The sequence below is a fragment of the Vanacampus margaritifer genome, chromosome 13 (assembly GCF_051991255.1).
Source record: "Vanacampus margaritifer isolate UIUO_Vmar chromosome 13, RoL_Vmar_1.0, whole genome shotgun sequence".
Lineage (NCBI taxonomy): Eukaryota > Metazoa > Chordata > Actinopteri > Syngnathiformes > Syngnathidae > Vanacampus > Vanacampus margaritifer.
The window spans coordinates 4,196,191-4,220,801 of NC_135444.1; the positions used below are offsets into that span (position 1 = coordinate 4,196,191).

Below are 24,611 nucleotides of genomic sequence, written 5' to 3' on the forward strand. Positions count from 1 at the left end.
CGTCTTAAATAATTTAATGTTCAGACGACATGCATTATTCTCATTAGTAATTCATCAAGCGCATGACTGACTTCTGTTCATTACACAATTACAGCAACTGAGGAATTTCTACTTCACCAATGTAAACATGTCAGCGTGGAAACAGTATAATCAAATTTACTGTTTGAATCTAACGGCTCTAATCTAATTGTCCACGCCGGTAGTGTGATGGGAAATGTGTCTATGTGAAAGAGAAGAGACATATGAAAGAGTATGAGAGAGGAAAGACGGATCAGCTTCCGAGTGTCAGCGAGGGATTATCCTCTCGTCTGTCAGATCAAAATCTCATTTCTGGTGTTCGCTCACCAGGTTTGGTTCTCACTCTGCTTCCTGACGCCTCCCGGTAATGCAATTAGATTCCAGAAGCTTTTCTCATAAGCACAATGGCTGAAAGAGGGATTGTTCCATGCTTCAATGAAGCTGGGGAAAGTGTGTCTACATATATGCAAGCAATTGAGTTAGGTAGAGCAAAGAACGTTCACATCCAAGTCACATTTATTCACCTCCTTTATTTTTTTAAACTGAAGTATTCATTTGATTTGTACCTCCAAACGGCATCAACAAACTCGAAAGGAAACCTCTTATTAATTTCAGTCTGACATTCCGATAATTGCATCATATTTCTATCATGTCTGATTGAGTTCAACAACATCCATAAAACAAATTAAGTTTTGGGTGGGAAAATTAACTTTTTTACTTTTAATGTGCTTATGATTTAATTTGATTGAAAAATTTGAATCCATTCATTGTAGTTCTTAAGGCAAAGCAACAATATGTAAAACCCATAAAATAATAAAGAAAAAGGGAAATACAAAGCATCATGGTGGCAAAAATAAGTTTTTCAGCTGTGGAAGTTTTACGCCGCATTGCTGTTTCAGGACAGTACAAGTCTGTTGTGTGTATTTGAGGGGATAATTGGCTTTTCACCGAAACTGTTTTATGCTGATGCTATCGAACCCATGTGCACAGTGTAAAGGTTAGGCTGACATTAGCTTCCATACAAATGAGTTGAGGACAATGCACACTGAGGGAGTCATAGCCAATCTATTCTTAAAAAGTCTGTGTGTGTATGTGTGCTTGTTTGTGTATGGGATTGTTGTTTTTGTTGTTTTTTGTCTCATCATCAAAATCAAGTTAAACAGCATTTAATCATTTGTTACACATTAATTCATGTTGTACTAAATCCATGTCCAATATTGTCCGCTATTGGTTACCCTTTCAAACCAAGCAGCCATTTTGGCTTAGCGCTGATGTAAAGGGCTGAGTGTGTCAGAAAATACTGGGAGTTTCAGTGTTCATTATGTGTTGTTGGGGCAGGATATATTCTAAAAATCCATATTTCAATTGGGTTCCAAGTTTTATATGAAGAAAAGCGACCATGTATGTTGAACTGATTGTTGACAGTTGAAAGTTGTACGGGGCATAAAAAAGAAATGAAAAAATATATATTTGTACAATTAACTTAATTTCTAATGGTTAGTGATTCATTGTATCTAGTGAGATTTGATTGTGCAACATCAGCAATAAGGCATTTGAGATGAAAATGTATTTTTGTTTAATTATTTTATTATTATTTTATTATTATTTTATTTTATAGGGATGGGCGAATACTGACACTAGATATTGGTACTTTCCCGATACCAGGCTTTATTTCAAGGTATCAGTACTCATGACAGTGGCTGATACGTGTGGCTGTTTTCCTATCATGAATTAGAAATTAGAAATTAAAAGAATAGAACATTTATATTAATTTCATAAAATAAAAAAATAAAAATTATGTTGGTGTATGTAGGTGTTTCTTTAAAATTACTTGTCATTTTATGGTAGGGTAATAGTATGTATCAAATGTACTTACCTATCGGTACATGGTATCAGTAGTGGTGACTACTCAAGAGTTGAGCACTCGTACTGGTATTGGTCTGTTAAAATTGTTATCGAACATCTCTAATTTGTAATTATTGCACATTAATTAATTATCCTGTGGTATTGTTTTTTGTTTGTTTCACAGCTATTTAGCTATTCACCTGCAACATTGCAACCCTGGCCTGAGTTTAGTTTGGTTTGGAGAACAAAAGTGTCAAAAGCCAACATTTGCTCTTACCTGCAACCGATTATCAGTTCCCGGTCAATTTGCGGTTTGAAAGCCCCTAGCCAAGCATTACCAATTTACATGAACTACAAAAAAAAGGGCTCGAAAGGCTGGGGGGAAAAAGACAAAAATAGAAGATGGAGGGGTATTAATTAATTGGTTATTACTTTCTAATTATACCACAGGATGCCAATTAATTAAATTAATTGGCATCCTGCGGGGATATTAGAGATAATCTGTTGAATAAGTTTGTAGCTAAAACAAAGTCATCTTGCAATTATTGGATGCTCGTCCTTGTGTTGAACCAGGTTTATTGCAGTCATCAGTAAAACATCCATCCATCCATTATCCGAACCACTTCTTGACATTCACACAATAATCATCGGGTCCAAACCTTCCAATAAGAGCATACAAGACAGTGTAGCATTATAAGTGTGATCTTTCAAACTTTGTTTACATGTTAGACAGAACTCTGCTGTCCCGTCCCTCACCCACACACCCTCACTGCCTGAATGAGGACTTCCTTGCATTTTGATAGCGGGCCCGTCTCTAAAGAATACTAATCATCAAGGTCCTTGCCTTATTCAGACTCTATTCAGTCACGGATTGCAGACAGTAAGTGGAGACACATGATGAATGACTCGTCCCATATTGCTCTTAGTAATTATCTGGTGATAGAAAGACAGAGTAGAAGTGAGTATGCAGAGTTGAAGCCACAATTCAGCAAAAAATCTTCTGGTAGCTACAAAAACACCATCAACAATGTGTTCCCTTATTATTCAGCTGCACTGCGAGAGTTTAAAAACTTTCTTTTTGGTGAAGATTAGTAGTGTTAATAAGTGTTCCTTCAGTGAAAAACCTCCAGATGGGTTCACGTGCAAGTTGCCATGCCTTAAGACTATACAGTCATTTGGAATGTAACCAATAGCTTTTGTTTATTTGTTTTTGGCTATATGAACCATCCATACAACAAGCAGTTCGTAAACATCTATTATTTTACATGATTTATACAGCTTATAAGCATGTCTAGTAATATTTGATCAACGTAACACAAAACAGTTTGTATTCGCTTTGCTAAGCGACCAGGGTGATTTTATCTGCTAACTACCAAGTGACACCAAAATAAACAAAACAATCCCCTTTTGCTGTTGCTTTAGCCTTCTTAATCGAAAGCATGTATTTTTGTCTGATTTCAAGGTCGGTTCAATAGCACTTATCTTCCTAATTTGAATGATCCTTATAATTTTTGAAAAATAGCTGAAACACAAAATCAAAAAGAGGAACTGACTTCCTATTTTTTTTTTTCCTGGGGGGCCCGGAGTGCCGTGATCCTTTTGGTTCAAAGGATCTATTAGTTACACACATGTGACCTTCCAATAGACATGGGCCTTTTTTTTTTTTTTGCAGGCCCCTAAGAAGCTTGCTCCTTTGTACTTTAACAGAAGCTATTTTTTACACCTGCACTGCCAGATATGTCATGGGTTGTGGTGGTAGTAGAATACTCAAATTTTGCTCATGGACAAAATATATGTTAAGTGGGATAAATAGAATCAAATGTAGTAATTTAAAGTTAAAGTTAACTAGGACTTTTACTTGCTTGCACTCTTTGGAAAACTATTACTTGCTGTTGTTTTTGTGCAAACCACTGTGCTACAGAATATTATCCTTTGGGATGAAGCTGATCAAGCTTAAATGCCCCTCTAGCAGTGATGTCTGATTCGGAAAGCTGGGCTCAATGTGGCCTCCACTGTGGGACACTGGATGCTTTTCCCCCATCCACCCATCCTCTATACCACTTATCCTATTTTTCCAAATAAAAGATAGGCCTGAGGGAGTAAATGAGAGTGTTTCTGTGGAAGCACATGCCAAATATGTGTGAAAATTTGACTATTATGCAAGTGAATGAGTGTGCTCACCTTGCTGCCAGTTACAACAGTCGAAGTGAAGAGAGGATGAGGATGTGCAGATAGAGCTGGCCAAGTGGCAGGCATTCACATTTTGTTCACTGCAAGCCGAGTGTGAAACTTTGATGAAGAGCTATTTGCATCTCTGGATGGCTATGAAGAGGTCGGCTTTGTCGCTCGCCACCATAAAAGCTGCTGTCTTCAAAAACCTGCCAACCTCATCACCAACCGGCAGCCACCCTCTGCCCTTCACCCTCCACCCTCCTGGCATCTCTTTTGCTTGCTTCTGCCAACAGCTTATTGCACCATTGTGTTGTGCAGCCAAAAGTACCTGCTGGGAGTCCTGTCATTGACACTCCCTGGGCTTTTTCTTGACACAATATCTGGACACCCACAAGCAACACACATGCACACATACCTAAAAAAATGTGCAGATGAAGATTGTCAAAGCTGCAATTTGGGAGCTTGTACAGGCTATCTTTATGAGCGCAAAACAAGTCCTGTGATGGTAAAACGAAGGGTGATGGAGTGTGACACTGGATGAGGAGAAAAGACAGGGTAGTTGGTGCGTGTGTGTATTTGTATTCCAGTGGTCCAGGGTAACCGTGGATACACCTAGGTGACTGGGAAACATGCAAGGGAAGAAGTGGGAGAGCGGTTATATCACAAACGTGCCCTTGATACCCACAATTAAAAGGAGCTACACATTAATAGGTAACTTCAGGTCATTTGTAACCAAAATACTGATCTACAGCTATTTCCAAGTAATTTTTTGATTAACTTCTGTAGATGATTGATTGCTTTACTTCACTGTGGTTATTCTCAAAAGGAACGCCAATTGTAATGAAAAGTTTGCTCTATATTATTTATTTGGTTGTGACTAACATAACTACAAGATTCCTAAAAAAAAAATAATTTCCAGTTTCATACATTTTCTATAAACTTTATTTGGACGTACGCAGCCATTGTTAATGACGTCGCAACGCATTCAGTGCGTAATGACGTAGAATGCCGACTGGCTCTCTGCCGAGCAATGTGAAAGTGATTTTTGAAAAATTTATCTCATAGTTATGTTAGTAACAACCAAATAAATAATATAGAGCAAACTTGTCATTACAGTCGAGGTTCCTTTTAATATAACAAAACAAAAAAAATACATTATTCAATTATTGGATTAATTATAATTTTACGGTTACTTCTGCAGACAGAGAAAACAACTCTTAAGGCAATTTACTTTGGTTCATGTTTACATAAACTGGATACACTGTTATTGTGGCTGCATGTTTACACCGCAACGGTGTTTTGGCAAATACTGTACTATGTTTTGGAAAACCACATCACTAAAGTATTGTTACTGTCTCAACACTGAATGCAAAATGTGTTTTTTCAAAACGCTAAATACGTACAAACAAAAGTCTGTCACTTTCCGCTATGAATAGCGGAAGATCGGTTTGATGGATGCTGCATGTGTCGCTAAAAATAATGAGCTTTATGAAGCTTCTCCAGCAGATCTTTAAAAGTCGAGACCAGTTACCCGGTTAACTCAAATTCTCAAGCAGAACACAGTACATTAATTCTGATGTTATTTATTTATTTACTTATTTATTCATTTATGAGAGATAGAGAAATAAGTCGGCTCTTGGTTTTATAGCTGTGTGAGGAGTAGGGATCATTAAAAAAAAATTGCAACACATACTTTTTGAAAAGCACAAATAAACAAAACCTGTTTGTTTGGTTTTTACTGTACTGTTCTTGTGTAAACAAACCCTTAGAGAGCAGAGAAACTATGGATTGACTTGACCAATGACAGCTACATGGTCTTTCTTGTTTGTGCTATGCTTTGTAATCAGTGTTGTCACTCAACTGATTTCAAAGAATATCAGAAGCAACTGGTGCACAATGAAATACTTTCCAAATAAATATTTGAAATTCTGGTTTCTGATTAATTTCAATTGCTTGAAAGCGTGTGGTGTGCTGCCACAAGACTCAGAGTTGTACTCATGTTTTGGAAAACTAATCCAATTTGCAATAGAGGGCATGATTTTCTACTAAATGCTCATAACATCATGCAATATGAATTCTCTTTAGTTTGTCAGTCATTACACACAGACAATACATTGAATTGTCATTAACACTATTATTATATAATATATTCTTATCATTATTATTACATTTTATATATATATATATATATATATATATATATATATATATATATATATGCAAAATACAAAATAAGTAAATAAGTAAAATAAGTACAATTTTGAGTATAACCACTTATCCAGGGACCACTACACCACTGGAGGAGAGGTTGTTGTTTACCTCTCACCGGTCCAGTCCCACATTGTAACATTTGGACTATGTCGCCAGAAAACTTTGTGTTGGGTCTAACCGGCGGCCGCATCATTAGGCTAGTAGGACTACATTTGCCATGATTCTTAGACAAGAAATCAGGAAGTAGTTCTAGTTCTTGAATGACGACAACAGACACCTGTTAGCAAATAGATGTGTATGAGAATGAGAGCGCAAAGATAATAGAAATTTATTTTAATTAAAGTCAACAAAGTTCGTCTCTGTGTGCCCTGCGATTGGCTGGCAACCAGTTCAGGGTGTACCCCGCCTACTGCCCGAAGCCAGCTGGGATAGGCTCCAGCACCCCCGCGATCCTTGTGAGGAAAAAGCGGCCAAGAAAATGGATGGATGGATGGATAAAGTCAACAAACTGAAAAGCCGACACCCATCCATACATAAAGTGCTCCGGATTAAAAGGCGTCATGTTAATTTTTGATAAAATAATTTTAAATGTGCCTTATGATCCAAAAAATACAGCAGTCTTCTTTAATGAGTCTGAAAGGTGTCATGTCACCTAATTCCATTGTTTTCAACAATTAGTTATGAAGGCCCTGAGTAGTTTGGATGTTAAAAAAATACACACAAAAAAGAACAAGAAGAAGAATAACTGAAGGTAATGGTAGTAATAGTATCAGTAACATTGATGTTTTTGTTATGTTGAGGATATCTTGAGTGAACAAATTTTTTTTACACACATTAATGCTAAACTCAACTAATGACTGTAATTTATTTATATGAGATATGGAGGGAAGTAGTGATAAGGTGTAAATGTGGCAAGGATACAACATGAGAAGAGGAGATGATAAGGACCATAAGGAGTCTGAGTACAAAATGTAGTTGAGCTGAGAGCAAAGACAGATGCGTCTTCAGTTTTTCCACAAACAACAATCCCACGTCCACATTCACCTCTGGCAAATCTGTTATGCAAAGTAGCACTTTGGGATTTCCTTTGTTTTTCACCTTGGCAAAAAAAAACATCTTCAATCCTCGATCATCCTTTGAACCGATATCAAACAGGAATGCACAAGGGATGCAGTTGGTTTCTGTTAAATACAAATTCACAAATGCTCTGATTAACAGCTGGTGGCCTTTTCAAAACCCTTTGCAACCCCCCCCCACCTCTGCATTTTTAATAACTGAATTCAGCGGGTGCATGATTTTTGATAATAAGCCCAGTGGTAATTTGTAAAATGGTTTGACCAGCAGTGCACTGCATGTGTGCAGTTTGGGGCATGAATGGCGACGGTACAGAAAAGAGAACTTGCAAAGCTCACAGCGAGTGTCAATTCATACATCCAGCAGGAACATTTGTTTGCTTGTTAAAAGAGATGTTTTCTTTGTGTTTCCGGGTGGGTGTGCTAAAACCTAATTTGTTGCACAAAGAATGAATTGAGAATACATGATTATTGAATTTTTGATTTACTCGTGAGAGCTACAACAACACATAGTAGCATATTCGGTTTAATGTATGTAAATTCCCCCTGGTTTTGTATGTGAAAGTAATATTGCTCTCATCAAAGTTACTTAACATTTTCTTATTAAGCTTTCATAAAATGCACTTGGCTAATTGTTCTCAAATGAATATATTCACTGGTGTACTTGAAATGCCATCTCCATAAAACAGTAAGAAAACCTTTTAGGTATTGTGAGACATGGAAGCACTTGGAACACCTGCCTACCTTATGGGTCCTTGATTCTATTTGTGTTGCTTACATGTTATTTTGCTGTTAAGAGAATGTAGGAGAACCTGTACTTGTAAGCCAATGAGAGTGGCGTTCACTGTATAATGACAAAGGTCTAATGACCTCTCCGGTCTGCATGCAGGCAGTCTGAAAGCTTTTGATGTTATTTGAATCATCAATTGTACAATGGCAACAAAAGTCCCTGACTAAGACATTTTTCATTTTCAATAAAGCAAACGTATATAAAGTTCTGATTTGGGGGCATTAATGCATTCATATCCTTGCAACTGTTAGTAATTTTCATTATTTACATCTGGCACAATTTTTGCGGTTCTGCACGGTCTCCACTGAATCCCAGTCATAGCATATTTATTGCTATAACACTGGGAGAATTGTGGAGAGAATTACTCCCTGCATATCCTCTCAGCAATGTGCAGCTTTGCAGTCAATGTGCAGATGAGCTGTGGATTCCCATGTGTGGGTATGGGCCATCATTGAAGTGATCACCCAGTCCAGACATAAGTGTCTGATCAAAGATTGAAGTGAGGGGAGAGGTGTATGGGTATGTGCTTACAGTGTGCTTATATACTGTATGTATGTATGTATGTACAGTATGTGACATTCTTCAAACAGTGTTAATCTTTGAGGCATAGGAGTGGTTGGATGGTCATAGGAATATAGCTATTAAAATACTCAGGGCCTCTGGCACTTATTTGGGGAGTATTACCTGCTTTACAACTCAACTGTGTCAATAATAAAGTTGCACTTTTACTTCTCTAACTTTTCTACATTTCCTTGGTACTTACCTCTTCTTTCTTGCCACGTGTAAGATCATTTGTTGAACTAGTAGCAGAGTTGGGAGGGTTACTTTTAAAATGAATTTTGTTACAGTTACAAGTTACCTGCCAAAAAATGTAGTTAGTAACATAATCCAAGTACCATGATATTAAAGTAATGTAACTTTATTGCTTTGGATTAGGTTTGGAATACTACAATAACAAGTATGCTCATGAATACAAAATAAAAATAAATATCACCCCAATATATATTTCACTATTTGCGGGTGATAATGACCCAAATAGCAAAAATCCTTATATAATTGACACCCATTAAACTGCATGAATAGATAGGTTGGTTGAATGATTGATTGAATGCCATATGCTGTTTTAAACTGCCATAGATAGCTAGCTAGAGAGATAGGTAGATAGATAGATAGATAGATAGATAGATAGATAGATAGATAGATAGATAGATAGATAGATAGATAGATAGATAGATAGATAGATAGATAGATAGATAGATAGATGGATAGGATAGATCCAATGAGGTAAAGTCAAGCTTTGCTTGCTGACAAAGCTGTTGTTGCTGTAATGTGGAATGGGGAGAAAAGGGACAAATTATGTTTTTGAAAGCAACATTTCCAATAGTAGCTCATTTCACCCACATGCACTAATGCACTAATAATGATATGAGGATGATCATGAGTGACATCAACTGGAAAATGAACTTTTATCACAGTCACAAGTTTAGCCGTGTATATTGTGTATTATGTTTAAATAGTGAATTGGTTGGAGGAAGATTTGTCAGGATGGGGGAGCTTGAGGACCCGAATGCGGGAAGACAGGGTGAGGAGGCAGAGGATCAAAAAAAAGGGATTTTAATTACTACAAAAGGTGTTCAAAGTTAAACTAAAAGCGCTCCAAAAGGGAGGAAGTCTAAACTACAACCAAAACATGACACACAAGGAAAACAGAATCTAAACATGACATGTTCGAAACTCACATTATGGTGTAGCGGCAGCTAGCAAGAAGCTCATCATAGAATGCCGCAGGACTCTCAGCTCAAACATTTTCTTTGTTAAATTTAAATTGGTCCAAATTTAAATCAGTTCCAAACAGTGAATACTGGTCGCCACTTCCTCCTTTCATCCGTGAAGCTTTTTAAACTGGCCACATGTGGAAGACGCGACGTCACGACACAACAGCGCTCTCTCTCTCTCTCTCTCTCTCTCTCTCTCTCTATATATATATATATATATATATATATATATATATATATATATATATGTATGTGTATGTATGTGTGTATATATATATATATATATATATATATATATATATATATATATATATATATATATATATATGTATGTGCATGTATGTGTGTATATATATATATATATATATATATATATATATATATAATAATACTTGTAATCTGATTACATGTTTTTTTCCTGTACTGTAACGGAATACAGTTACTTTTATTTTTTTGTATTCTGAATACGTAACGCCAGTACATGTATTCCGTTACTCCCCAAGCCTGACTAGTAGTGCCTAAATAACCAAAGATAAATAAATAGCCTATTAATTTTGCACTGAATGCGCATTTTAATCATCAACAATTACAGGCGTACAGACTTTATAGTGGAGTTCCATTCCATATTTTGTACGCAAAACCTTTGGGGGATCAGAAATCAGAAAAAAAGACACAAGTTTTTTTTCTTAAAATAAGTGAGAACCTTTCCCCAGGGGAGGTATAAACAGATTCATGAGCATGTACAGATGCACATAAAGGAGACTGCAACAATAAGTATGCGCTGCCAAGCATTGCATCCCAAAATCTGTTTTATTTCACTTTGAACCACAATGTTTTTCAAGGGCCGACTATCAAGTCTGTAGGATACTTTTGTTGTTTTGTTTTTGGGCAATCCTTTTTTATTTGTCAGATAATGACAGGAAACAGTTCTCTAAAAAACTGCAAAAGCTTACTGCGATTTCTCTCTCAAGAACTGAGAGACTTCATCAGTGACAAATTGCTTTATTTTTTTCCTGGATGATACAAAAGTTAGCAAGGTATAAACCATATTATGGATATGGGAGAAAAAAATATATGAACAGTATTTGTTTATTCTATTTCGAAGTTTGATGTGGTTCTGTTTGTGTTCAACATTAGGTGTCAAAATTATGTCAAATAAGGTTAGAAAAAAATCAATGAAAGTATGATTTTTTGCTAGTAACATGAACATAAATTGAAAAATGACTTTTTGGGGCATTTGTTTTTATTGAAATAGGAGGGAAATAAATACTTATGTAATTTGTTTGAATCATGGATCACAGTCATTTCATTTTTTTTTTTTTTTTTTTTGTATGTGTGTTTGTGCGTGCGTGCGTGCGTGAGAAAGAAAAAAATAAAAAATAAGAATTCCCATACCGTTCACCTAAACCGAACACTTCAAAATCCAGCCAGAGTCGTGGGGCCGCCAGGAGACCCGAAGGGGGACCAAAGAAAAGAAAGAAGAGCGAAGCCCAGCACCGACCAGACACCACCCACCGGGCCACTAACCTTCACCAACCCCAGAGACATCTAAACTCCAACAAATCAGGGAAACCTCAAGGGCCCAAAGGAGAAACTGAGGAAAGGTAGAAAGGACAGACGAAGCAGAGTGAGATCCACAGACACCAGCCTCCACTGAATCAATGACCTGAGGGAGAAACAAATTGTGTCTGAGTCTCGATAGATGCTGGTGTGGTGGATCTAGCATGCATGAAAATCTCCACCAAAGAGGGGAGCCGTCGACCCCCGCCAGGACAGAGCAAGCGCAACACCTCAGGGCCCCCCAGGCCGCGGCTGCGCCAAAGGACGACCCCCGGGCCCCGCAGGGGCCACCGGCCGGAGAGCAAACCCCGGAGCAGGAGCGCCCCCCACCCCAACGCGGCCCGCGCCCCCAACCCAACGCAGCAGGACGGGGCACTGCAGGCCCACCAGGCACCCCACCAGCCCACAACCCCTGCTCCCCCCACGCCCCCCCCACCCCCGCCACCCACCACAACCCAGCCCCAACCGCCCCCAGGTCCCCAAATCCCCAGACACCCTCCCCAGACCAGCACCCCCCACCAACCAAGCCGAACCCCGCCCCCCGCCCCCCACCAACCGACAGCCCCCCAGCCCCCGACCCCAGACCCCGGGGACACACCGCACCCAGGCATCCGCGCCGAAGAGGGGGCCGGGCAGCGGAGCGGAGAGGGCACCCGCGCCCACCCCACCACGCGGATCACAGTCATTTCAAAAAAAGTCACACAAGTACAAATAAATATTGCCTTGAATAATTTCAAATTCATCAATAATTAGTCATCAGAACAAATCACATATCTGAGTCATTATTCAATCAAACCGAGAGGTGGCAAGAGTCAGTTTGCCAGCCCTAATTTATTTATTTTTTAACTGTCACCATCACCCAAACTGCAGTACAGCAGTTGTGGACTGTACAGACGATCCTTTAACTAACATGTTGAGTTGTTGACATCAGCTCCCATACAGGTACAATTGTCAAGGCTGGGTTAAACGCACACACTAACATACTATAAAAGGAGCACACTAACACGAAAGAGAACAACATTCACGAAAAGCAACGTGACAGAAGGTTGACGTGAGAAACAAAATAACAAAGGTACAATAAGCAAGGTGGGAGGACAGCCACAGGAGGAAGACACAAAACTAGCTAGGAAAACAAATGCTAACCTACAAAAGACTGACACACACCAAAGAACTGCAACACAACGAGAGTAGACCCAATTCTTGGTGGTGTCTGCAACAATTAAGTCTTTCGTGCAGAGCCTCATTTTCTGATCCTAGCAGTAGTCGGAAGCCGGTATCTTGTGCCGTTCGGCGAACTGCTTGTTCTGGAAAGCCCCACACGTGTCCCGTCAAAAAATGATGATGTTGAATCATGAGGTTGGATATGTTGGATTCCTGAGAAAGGAACATAGGCGGCTGGTAGCCGTAAGCAGACTTGACATATTTGTGTTCATATTCCACCATGGGAAGGTGGGAGGACCAGAACGTGCTGGTGGCAGACAGTTAGGTCAATTGTCAACTGTCAATTATTATAGATTGGAGATGCTATACAGATGGCAAACTCACTGTTACTTCCATCACCCTGCAGAATGTTCTCCACACTTGTGGCACGAACTCGGGTCGCACACCATGTCCCAGGGAATACAATCAATACAGAAAATGTATCCAATGAGTAGATTGGTCTCCAGAGTGGTCGGTAATTTAGGAAGAGGAATGAAGTGATCAGTTTGGCGAACCTGTCCACGATGCTGTATTTTGGCCGAATCAGATCTCAGCTGGCCCATCTTCACAGTGAAATTCATGAAATTCACATTTCTCTGCTTTAGAGTACACCTGGTTCTCAAGGAGTCTCTTTAATACCAGCCAAGCATGCTCTCTGTGTACTTTGAGATCTCTGGAGAAGTTCATGAGTCCTAACGTATCATGAAGTACATCAAGTCCAAATACACTAATAACTTAAGGCTTTAAAAAATGGTAGGGGCATCAGTAAGACCATGTAGCATCACAATATACTCAAAATGATCCACTGGAGTATAAAAGGTTGTCTTCCACTCATCACCCTGTGTGAATCTAGATTAGTAAAGTCGAGCTTAGTGAAAATGGTAGCGGAATGTAATGGAATAAAAGTGGAATTCATAAGCGGCAGCGGGTACTTGTTCTTAGTAGGTTATATTATTAAGTCCCCGGTAATTGTTAAGCGGACAGAGAGTTTGTACCTTGTATCCGTAAAAATAGAAACCTGATCCTATCAGGAATTTGTCTTACGAGTGCCGCAGCATCCACCCATCCATCTATACGACCCAAAACTGGGTGGGGGGGGGGGGGGGTAGTGGGTAAATCCATGGCTTCGGTTGAGGAGCTATTTTTTTACACTTTGTACAATTTGTCATTGGGTAATGGAGCATCATGAATAGCACAATCATAAGGACAATGCAGTAGCAAGGATTAGGCTCAATCTTAACCAAAAACCTGTTGAGAGATCATAATATTTCAATGAGACATTTCTTTGCAAAAGCTTCTCTGTCATAACCTTTTTCTTACACACAGGAATACTGGTTTCCAGCAGGTGTTACGAACATGGTGTCCAAAGGCATCAAAAGTGCCCGTGGACCAAGAGTAGATCACCAGTGATGGGACTGTTTGTGATTTCCTACACGTTGTAGAAGTCAATTGAAAATGTAAATTTGAAAATGTAAACACCTATAGAGATCTATTGCAATAAAGTGTTGCATATTCATTTTGATCTGTTTCCTACCTTGTTAAATTGTTGTTGCTAATTATGAGAAAACATAAAAATGGTCAGTATCTTGGCATAAATAAATATCATTAATTATTAACGATAACATATACGTAATTAAAATGAATTTGAGCAAATGTGTTATTTCCAAAGTGTGCACCAAACTGGTACTCTTTTGCATTTAATAGCCCTATTGAGAAACTGGATGGGTTTTTAATCTCCTCACAGGACCAATATTGGATCTCTCTCTCTCTCTCTACCTCTCTCTCTCTCTCCGAATTTGAAGTATTCTCCACTTACTCATGGCTGTTGTACAACCTCAGCTCAATGATTAACGGTCTGTGTCCCTCAACTGACATGTAGCATTCTTTAGCGGATCACAACAATGCAGAGGGTAATCTGTTGCCTGTCTTACTTCACCTACATTTGTTCTATCTCCTCAATTCTTCCAGTCTATCATTTTTCTCTGTCCTTTTGGCTTCTCCTGTATATGTGTTCTTACGAGGTCTAACCTCTGCTGATTGAAATTAGAGACTGATGCATGTGTGCGTGTTTACACCCTCTGAAAAATAATAGGTTCCAACACGTTTACTTTAGTATGGTATATTATGTCAAATTGTATTCGGGTGTCAAATTTTCAAGACTAGAGTACTGTATTTAGATACCAGATACCAAATTCATACATTTATAAATAAATAAAACTTTACTATACATACTGTACATGGGTTCTTTGCATGTAACACATTGACATCATTCATGTTGCGGGTACGCTGCGGGTAATACGGTTTACCCTTTTCCAATTTTGCCCATTATAACATATATAGCCATGAATTCATAGTCGTGAGGAAATAGTGTGTGAGTATGAGTCTTAAAAATATATATTTTTTCCTACCATAGCAATACAACAAATCGCATGAATGTTATCATGTTCTAATTTGCTCATTGCCACCCAAGATCAACTGCAGTTTAAGCAAAAACAGATTTCCCAGCAACGTTGAGCTCACTCATGATTTGATGTACAGTATTGCTGTTATGTGAAAAACACATATGCCCACTTTTTCATTTTTATTTATTTATTTATTTATTTTAAACATTTTTGGGATGTCCGCATTTAGTTTCATCCCCCAATCAATTTTTTTTTTAAAAATACAAAAAATACAAAAATTCAATAGACAAAAATGGACATAAGTGTTTTTCACATAGCGATTTGCTACATCCAATGACAACATTCAATTCTATACAAGGTTGGGGAAAAGGGGGATATCTTTTCGCCATCTTACCTTGTTAAGCAACCCACTGTGAAGTTTTTAGACTTCATTTGTCATCTGTCTGTCCTTATTTGACACTAATAATCCAAAACACAGACTTTAATGATAACTTAAATCACAAACAATATACACTATTATATACTATAATATACACTATATACACTATTAAGTGGTCATTCTAACATTAACACATTAACACATGCATATTCTATCACGAAACAATACTGATGACATGCATATCTAACGTAATCATAAGTTTACAATTAATATTGCCTTAGATCGTCATATCCTTGAATGTAAGAAGAAACATACATCTTAAAGCCTTTCTCAAATTAGCTGCTTGGTGCTTTGAAGGAGGACTTAAAAAAATATATGTATGTGATGGTTAGTTTGGGTAAGTCCTGTAAATACAGCGTAGAGAATAATCAATTTTTTTAAACCGGAAAAGCCCAAGCTGTATTTCATCATTCACATGAAGTGCAAAGATCCCATTTAAGCTCTGGTACTAGAGTGATGTACCTAACGCTTGTTATGGAGAGTGCACCATTAAGATCAGTCCCAACTATTAGATATTTACCTGTACTTTTATTACCGCTACCAACAGCTGGTCAAAAGTGTGTTTCTTAACCCATTTCTGTGGATGGTGACGAACAAAAGCACACAATGTCTTTGCAAAAAACAAAGACAAAGTAGTATTATCTGTATTTGCAGTTTGAGTCATAATGGAACTGTTACTCTATGACTGTCCCAGAATGCAAATGGTACAATAATTTGCATCACCTTGCATCATTCTCCTTCAACCAGAACGCAGACTGCTTTCTAACATGACTAATACACTTTTGCTAGGGGAAAATCATTGTCCATAAAGCTTTGATATTGACTGAGTCCAGCTTTGATGTTAACTTGGGCTGCATTTTAATTACAATATTTTATGTTGAACCAGGAGTTTACCGTTTTTTTGTTGTTGTTTTTTTAGGAAGGTGACGGCTGTCTATTATGATAGTGTTTGGCTTTACAAAAATTGCCCTTTATTTCTTTCTTCCTTGTCAGATAACACCCTGCTGATTGCACAAACTGACACTGCTTTTTTTGTTAACAGTTAAACAGACAGAGGTCCGTGATTTATTATAGTGCTGTTCTAGTTCTGGTTAGTAGACAGGAAATTATATCACTGCTTTTAAAAGGTATAAAGGACCTAAAGTCAATAGAGATATCTTAATCAGAAGTGACGGTTTTCCTTTAGCTATTATCATTAAGCCACATATTTTATTTCCTTTTCACTTTCACTTTGTGTATGCGACAGAGTGAGTAAATTTAATGACATGGATGAAAGCACTGACCTTCACCTAGACTTAATGGTCAGAAAGCGCGGTCCTAAATCATGTCCTCATGAGAATGTAGTGAGCACTTGCTGTTTACATGATGAGTGGATATGGGGGGGGGGGGTGGTGCGGTTAGGATATGTTCAAAAGTCTGCACATTAGTGTTTTGTCCAGCTGTGACCCACTTGCATTACAGTACATCTATCCATTTTCTATAGCACTTGTCTGTATTAGAGTTGTGTGTAAGCTGGAACCTGTCCCAGATGACTTTGGGCAGGAGGTTTTTTGTTTTTGTTTTGAAGCTACACAATGAGATGCAATTATTTCAATTTCGGATATGACTGTAACATTATTAAATGTATAAAAAGTAAATAAATTTGTATTGAATGTTGCATTTTGAAAAATTTAAGCATTGGATGTGTTTTTGTTAATCACTGTGAATTCTAGCTGCATTTTTAGTCTTTGCATAAGAGTGAACGAAACAGCAGATGCCATTTATGCAGCCTGGTTTTTGTGTCAGATTGCAACATTCCTGTGAATTATAGTAGTTAAATAAGGACATTAGAGGTATTGATTGGATTCTATGTAGGAAAAGGGTTTATTTTCTGCCATTTGTGAAGACAGATGCTAAATCAATCATCTTTAATCTTGTCTTCCGATTACTCACTTCACCCTTCGGCACATACACATTTCTTGTTGGAAATCATATTATTACTAAAAAGTTAAATTTCATCTTGTGTAAGCAAAGTCTTTGGAGGCAATTAAACTGGTTCAGAAAAGAAATGGACACTGATTTTAAAAATGCTTAAGTCTTCCTTTGGAACAAGAATGATGTAGAGGTTGTTGCCAAGCTCGTTGTTTTCCGTTTAAATTAATCTTCTTGCTCATCTGCTGGCAATAATTCTAAATACCTTCACATTGTGTTGTTTACCTTTTTTTAAGTTTAATGAAACAGTGGATCATTTCGGTCCTCCAAATGGTTAAATCCATTCCAGCCCAAATTTCTTATATGCCATTTTAAATTATATATACAGTAACCTCAAAGTCTTAAATGTTTGCTCAATTATAACGACTCATTGAGGTATGTTTTCAACAAAACGTGCTAAAAAAAATCAATACTGGAATATATCATTGCGGGCCTCTTGGCATGGTGCTGGTAAACTGGAAGCGCTGCTAACATTAGAAAAGGGAAACATTTCTGACAGCCAGCATAATAAAAATATGATTTGCGTTTACATAGGACTGTTTTTATAAAAATGTATGTCAAGTAATGTAAAACATCGGGATACATATAACCTTGAAGGCCATGTATGTTACACGTGTATCGCGATATGTATCGTATCGTGACAACTGTATAGTGATATCCATTGTATCGTGAGGTTGTTGGCAATACCCAGCCCTTAAGTTGATATACCCAACATTTGCACAATTTGCATTTCTAGCGGGTGCTATTATTGGCTTCAAATGGTTTTACATTTGCTGTAAATTCAGAGTGCAATGCAGTACACTCATTTTAATTACTGTATGTATGATTCCCCTCTACAGCAAAGAAGACATGTGCAACCACAGAATTTGCCTGCAAGAATGGACAGTGTGTTCCTGCTAGGTGGCGCTGCGATGGGGAGCAGGAGTGTGCAGATGGTTCAGATGAGGCTGATGCAATATGCAGTAAGTAGCTGACCAGAACCAACGCCTGTAAAAGAACAATTCTACATACAGTAGATGAGCAACACAGATGGCGTGAGGCCAGGCACATGGTCTAGGTGGTCAGGTCACACACACAAACAAACACTGTATTCAAGCTGCAAGTAGCCCTACTCAGACACTCATGATTATTCTATTATTATCATGACTTAATGTGCCATTAAGAAGTGTTTACATATTGTTTTTCCCACATTCAGTATATGTAAAGCTAGAATGTGCCATAGTTCCTTCACTGACCTATATTAACACAGTAGTTAAGTTATATTTACAGTAAATATTTTAAATGAAAAACATTTCTTAGCCATAAATATAATAGGGCCAAATGAAATACGGTAAGTCGAGTAGTTGGTGAGCATGCCAGCACACACCACGTTTGTTCATGACAATGAGTGAATGAAATGTTGGCTCCATTTTCACAAGTTAACACAATGATTACAAAAATGATTTATTTGCTCTGGTTGTAACACCAGGTGGGTGGATGAGATCCGCCCCGAGTTCCTAAAGGCTCTGGATGTTGTGGGGTTTTGTGGTTGACACGCCTCTACAACATCATATGGACATCGGGGGCAGTGCCCCTGGATTGGCAGACCGGGTGAGGGGACCGGAGGGTGTGTTCTAACTATAGAGGGATCACACTCCTCAGCCTCCCCGGTAAGGTCTATTCAGGGGTGCTGGAGAGGAGGGTCCGTCAGGAAGTCGAATCTTGGATTCAGGAGGAGCAGTGTGGTTTTCGTCCCGGCTTGTGGAACAGTGGACCAGGTCTACACCCTTGGCAGGGTCCTCGAGGGTGCGTGGGAGTTTGTCCAACCAGTTTACATTTTGTTTTGTTTTGTAGATTTGGAGAACGCGTTCGACCGTGTCTCTCGGGGAGTCCTGTGGGGGGTGCTTCGGGAGTACGGGGTACAGAGCCCCTTGATACGGGCTGTGCGGTCCCCGTACGACCGGTGTCAGAGTTTGGTCTGCATTGCCGGCATTCTGATTCATTTCCAGTGAGGGATGGACTCCGCCAGGTCTGCCCTTTATCCCCGATTCAGAATTTCTAGGCGCAGCCGAGGTGTTGAGGGGGTCCAGTTTGGTGGTCTCAGCATTGCATCTCTGTTTTTTTGCAGTTGATGTAGTGCTGTTGGCTTCATCAAGCTGTGATATCTAACTCTCACTGGAGCAGTTCACAGCCGAGTGGGAAGCGGTTAGGATGAAGATCAGTACCTCCAAATCCGAGACCAGGGTGTCCGGGTTCTCTCTTAGAGATAGAGTGAGAAACTCGGCCATCCGAGAGGGAGTGATCTGCTGCTCCTCCACGTTGAGAGGAGCCAGTTGAGGTTACTCTGGCATCTTATTCAGATGCCTCCTGGAGGCCTCCCTGGAGAGGTGTTCATGGCATGTCCCACCGGCGGGAGGCCCCGGCGATGACCCAGGACGATGTCTCTCGGCTGGCCTGGGAACGCCTTGGGATCCCGCTGGAGGAACTGGTTGAAGTGGCTGGGGTTAAGGAAGTCTGGGCTTCCCTGCTAAAGTTGCTTTCCCCGCAACCCAACCTCGGATAAGCAGTAGAAGATGGATGTATTATGTATTATGTATTATGTATTGTGTTGTGTTATCATGAGTGAGAGTGTGCGTTAGTCTGTGTCCTTCGTCCCAGCCAACACCCCAAAAGACTTTGTCTCGTTGCCTTGGAGACAACCTTGCTGAACAGGAATGCCACGAAGAACAGAAGAATGAGAGTGTAAGGGAGAAAAGGGGTATCGTCCAGTAGCATCAACATCCAGGAGATTAGAGAGAAGCATCCAATATAACAGTTGTTTTGAAAACATTCATTTTAGTCAGCCTTGAGTCATTCACAAGAGCTCTCAATGGTTGAATTGGTGATCAGTTCTTCGAGGCAAACAGTCAACTTCTCCATGTCGGTATACAATTTAAGGAATGTCTCAAATGTCGTATTCAACCTGCGAATGAGTTCACTCATCATCTGAGTGTTGACCACCCACCACAACCCATGAAACATGACCGGCAGCGAGCCTATATTCAATAGAGCAAACAGCCAAAGAGCAAAAAACTTCCTATCAAAATTCAAATTAGGTATGCATCTTCCCAGGAGTGGGCATTTTACATATGTTGCCGGTCCGTCATTGGTCTTTTGTAGGGGCCCAGTGCCCCCTTACGTCATTGTCAGTCCGCCATTTTTTTCCAAGCCGAACAATCCTGTAATCGTTGGTCTGCTGGTTTATTTTACCGATGCTTCTGTCATCACTTTGCCATCACTATTGTAGGACCTCACAACAAAGGTGGACATTCGACCAGTAGTGACGGACTGTCATCCGCATCAATAGTCCTATGACTAGTCCTAATAGAGAAGACAAAAGACTACACAAGACCAAGTCAGAAAGCAGAGAAATAAGGGCAGGAGGCGAGAAAGAATCATGGTTGTAGTCTGGGGATTTCTCAGTATAAATAATTGCAGCACATAAAGTGTGTCTGTCTTTGTCCTGTTCTAAGTCAATTGTAGCATTAATGTAATTAAAGGTCTTTAAGCACATTTCACCCCTTATGGTCTCATTGAAAAGGTAAGCCGTTCACTGCTGCAATTGTAAAAAATAAAGGTCGGTCTGTGAATTTAAACCGTCTCCTCAGCGTTGGTCAGAGGTTAGTCAGCACTAATAACAAAGCCGTGTGCCGAGTGTGAGAACAATTAGATAGTAGTGTGTGTTTGCACTGCATTGTCAGCCGTTACATTTTATAGATGGCACATTAAAGGGCAGTAAAAACACTTTGGTACAAAAGACTACATTCAGACCACGTGTGTTACAATGGGTGATTGTTAATGGCCTTTTTTCCCACTCAGATCAAAAATACTTTGTAAATTATTATGAAGATATGCCTCATCTTGCATAATTGGGCAGGATATAACATTCATGGATGCCTGCTTTTTTTTGTCAAGTTCAAACAGATGCCAGGTGTCTTGACATGCTTTCATCAAAATACCACAAGGATCAAGGATTATGTCACACTTTACACACCCTACTTCTTGTCTTGCTGAAATCAGTCCGTTCCTAGCAGCCCTGATCCACCCACATATGCCAGCCCTCAACCCACTCTATATACTGCTGGGCCAATGGCGAGTCAGTCTTTCGTTATCATGACAACCAGGGGGCTGAGCTTGAGCTTTGCAACTCAGGGGCTTGGTGGACTGCCGCTCATCTTGCCAGCAAGTGTGTGCATTAAAGCAGGGTTGGATTTCACCTATGAGTGTTTAAATAACAGTCTGGTGGTGATGCACAATGACTGATGCATACATACTGTATTTTCAGAAATAGGCACAAAGTCACTTTTCCATAATGTCGCCTTTAATACAGTGCAACGTCAAATATGCAATGGCTGGTTCGTATTAATATATGATTCAATCATGCCAAACAATTGGCAATTATTTCGTTGGCTGGGGATCTACACTCAAACATTTTTGTTTAGTATATGTTTAAGGGGGTGATGAAAGTTGGACAAACAGTCCGTTGGCATTTCTGTCTTGCTCATGTTAATCAACAATAACAAGTGTTTTTTCCAACGATAAGCCCAAAACTGAGCTGAATGTGTCAGTCTTATTACAAAACTTCATGTTGCTGTGCCCTCAAGCCATCTCTCTTATTTGCACTTTTTATTAGCGTGACTCTCAAAATGGGGATCAAAGACTGTGTATGTGCAAGTGCAGTGCGTGCGTGGGTTGCCTATCTGCATGCATGCATGTGACAGATACAGTTGTCATTTGTAGGCCTGGGTGACGATAGTAAAACATAAACACAATTATTTCGATTGATATTGAAATCACGATTAATAAAAAGAACTTTGTATCTATTCAACTGCTCTAAAAATAATATCATAAACAAATGGCTTTTCATTTCTGCACATTGAACACTTAATTCTTCCTCAACACTATTCTTTTTGTCAAGTGCAAAATGACCTTGTAAATATCATTTGAAATACAAGCCTCTTGCATTTTCATTTTGCTGCGACCGCACCATTGCTGCTTCGCATATTTGCACACATTTGAACTATGAATAAGCATCAAGTATCTCCATATCATATTTATTTTATTGTCCTATTACTTTTTCAAGTCTTTGGACTTGGCTAACATGGAATCTCAGTTATCACATTTTGTGCCCAATCATGTGGAAATTTGTTTTGGTCCGACAAGAAAAATTCCTTGAATCCTTAAAAACTCAACTTTAAATAGAACTTGAAAGAACAAACTGAAAAAAAAAATTAAAAGTAGAATAAGAATATACTAAAATAATGGCAAAAAAAATACTATAAAAATAAATACCGGCTGTCCCTGCTGTGTACGTGTTTTGGTCTTAGGGGCAGTTTGTTGCGGTGTATATACTAGGGATGGGTTAGGGTTAGGGTTAGGGTTAGGGTTAGAATGTAAATTGAAAAATGAACGAAATTAAAATGGTTGGCCGAAACCGTAAACCAAAAATGAAAAATGTTTGGCTGAAAACCGAAACGCCGTAAAAAAATTATCAAATTTTTTCCTATCATTGCATTTATTATAATTAATTGAAATTATAATTTTATTATAAAATATTTATTTAGCACTGGCATTTTAACCAAGCACAATATAAATTGAAATGTGCCCACACCGCAGACATGTTAGCTAATGGTACATTAAACACCAAACGAGGGTTGAGCATTTTCTGGCGGTGCGATTGCACCTTATAGTCAATGTAGTTGGCACAGGCGAGGACGGATGCGTCACACTTAAAATGCAAACATTCACATGTTCACCAACATTTAAAAATAAATAAATATGTAATTTGTTCGCACCAGCTAATCGGCTTCGGGAACGGACTGCAAAGTCACACACTGCGTCCTGTACCGGTCTGCCGCCACCCAGAGATAGGGGCAAGTGTTTCTGTGTTCAAAACTGTTGATATCAATAGTGCTAGCATTAGCTAAAGTATTTACGATGCCCGTGAAAAAGTGGAAGCGTTCGAGGGGCTCTTATTTAAAAAAAAAAAAGGGAAGAGAAATAGTGACTCACCTGTATTGCAGTGCATGGCACTCACCCCCTCTTAATTCAAACATACGTTTTTTTGCTTGCATCACCACAACCTATTTCGGCCATATTCTTTCGGCTTTAATTTTCTTTTGGTGGCCGAATATTCGGTGCGTCACTAGTATATACTGTATAGACATATACTATATATACCTAAATAATTTATGTATGCAATTTATGATAAATTGCATTTAAAAAAAATTATAAATGAAAACAGTGTGGGACAAGATTATTGTGTTCTGTTGAACCTAGAGGTATACAATACAGCTTCTTTATCGTCCGGGACCTCAATAAAAAAAAAAAGGGTATGATAATAATAGGAAGCAAAGTTAGCGAACGTTTCTGCCCCTCCACTCGACGCAATGCCGATGGAAGTCAATGCTAATTTTCTGTTAGCATGTTAATACAATTTTACATTGATTTAGCATTAGCACAAGCAATGTTTTTGAAAACGAAGCTTATATTTCAAAATGCAATTTGTGTAATAGTTTTTTATTTGGGTTTAGTTTTATTGTAAAATCTAAATAGGATGTTAGTATCCCCTTCAGACCTGCATTTTTGATTCCTTTTTTTTTTTTTTTAACTGATTTTGACTCTTTTCTTAAGCACAATATGGGAAAAAAATTTGGGGTTATCTCATGTTTTTATTTGTTATAGTGGACGCCGAGATAGTATGTAACTTGTTGTAAACTTACCAAGCTTATATGCAACATTTTTAACATGATCATCATGCAAATCAACTTGTAATTGTGATTGGTTAGTTAAGATCCAATCATGAACCAGAAGTGTTAACATCATCCAAATTATGCGTTTTATTGGTTTAGACACGCAATATGTCATGTCCACTGGGACCATCTATGGGTCTGAAGGGGTAAACAGCTTAACAGACACTCAGGGAGTGCATAATCACATCACATACATCACATCAGGACACAACATTAGGAACATAGGAGCACAACACAACATTCACCACGTTAATCGTTTTTCTTCAATTTTAATGTCACTATGATCGTGAGAGGCAAAATTGAAATCTCAATTTGATTTAGATTAGTTGACAAGCGCTTATCACTTGTATTTGATATTGATACCAAGGTGAATCCATATGTCACT

The 24,611-nt window shown here is 38.7% G+C and overlaps 1 protein-coding gene across 6 annotated transcripts in view; it reads left to right on the forward strand.

Annotated features, from left to right (window-relative positions):
* The window catches only part of lrp8 (low density lipoprotein receptor-related protein 8, apolipoprotein e receptor), a 189,316-nt gene that overhangs the window by 63,185 nt on the left and 101,520 nt on the right, over positions 1–24,611 (forward strand). For all 6 annotated transcript variants that reach the window (XM_077583300.1, XM_077583305.1, XM_077583301.1 and 3 more), the window contains exon 3: positions 18,296–18,418. In XM_077583300.1, coding sequence (XP_077439426.1) covers positions 18,296–18,418 — 123 coding nt within the window. The remainder of the gene's footprint in view (positions 1–18,295; positions 18,419–24,611) is intronic.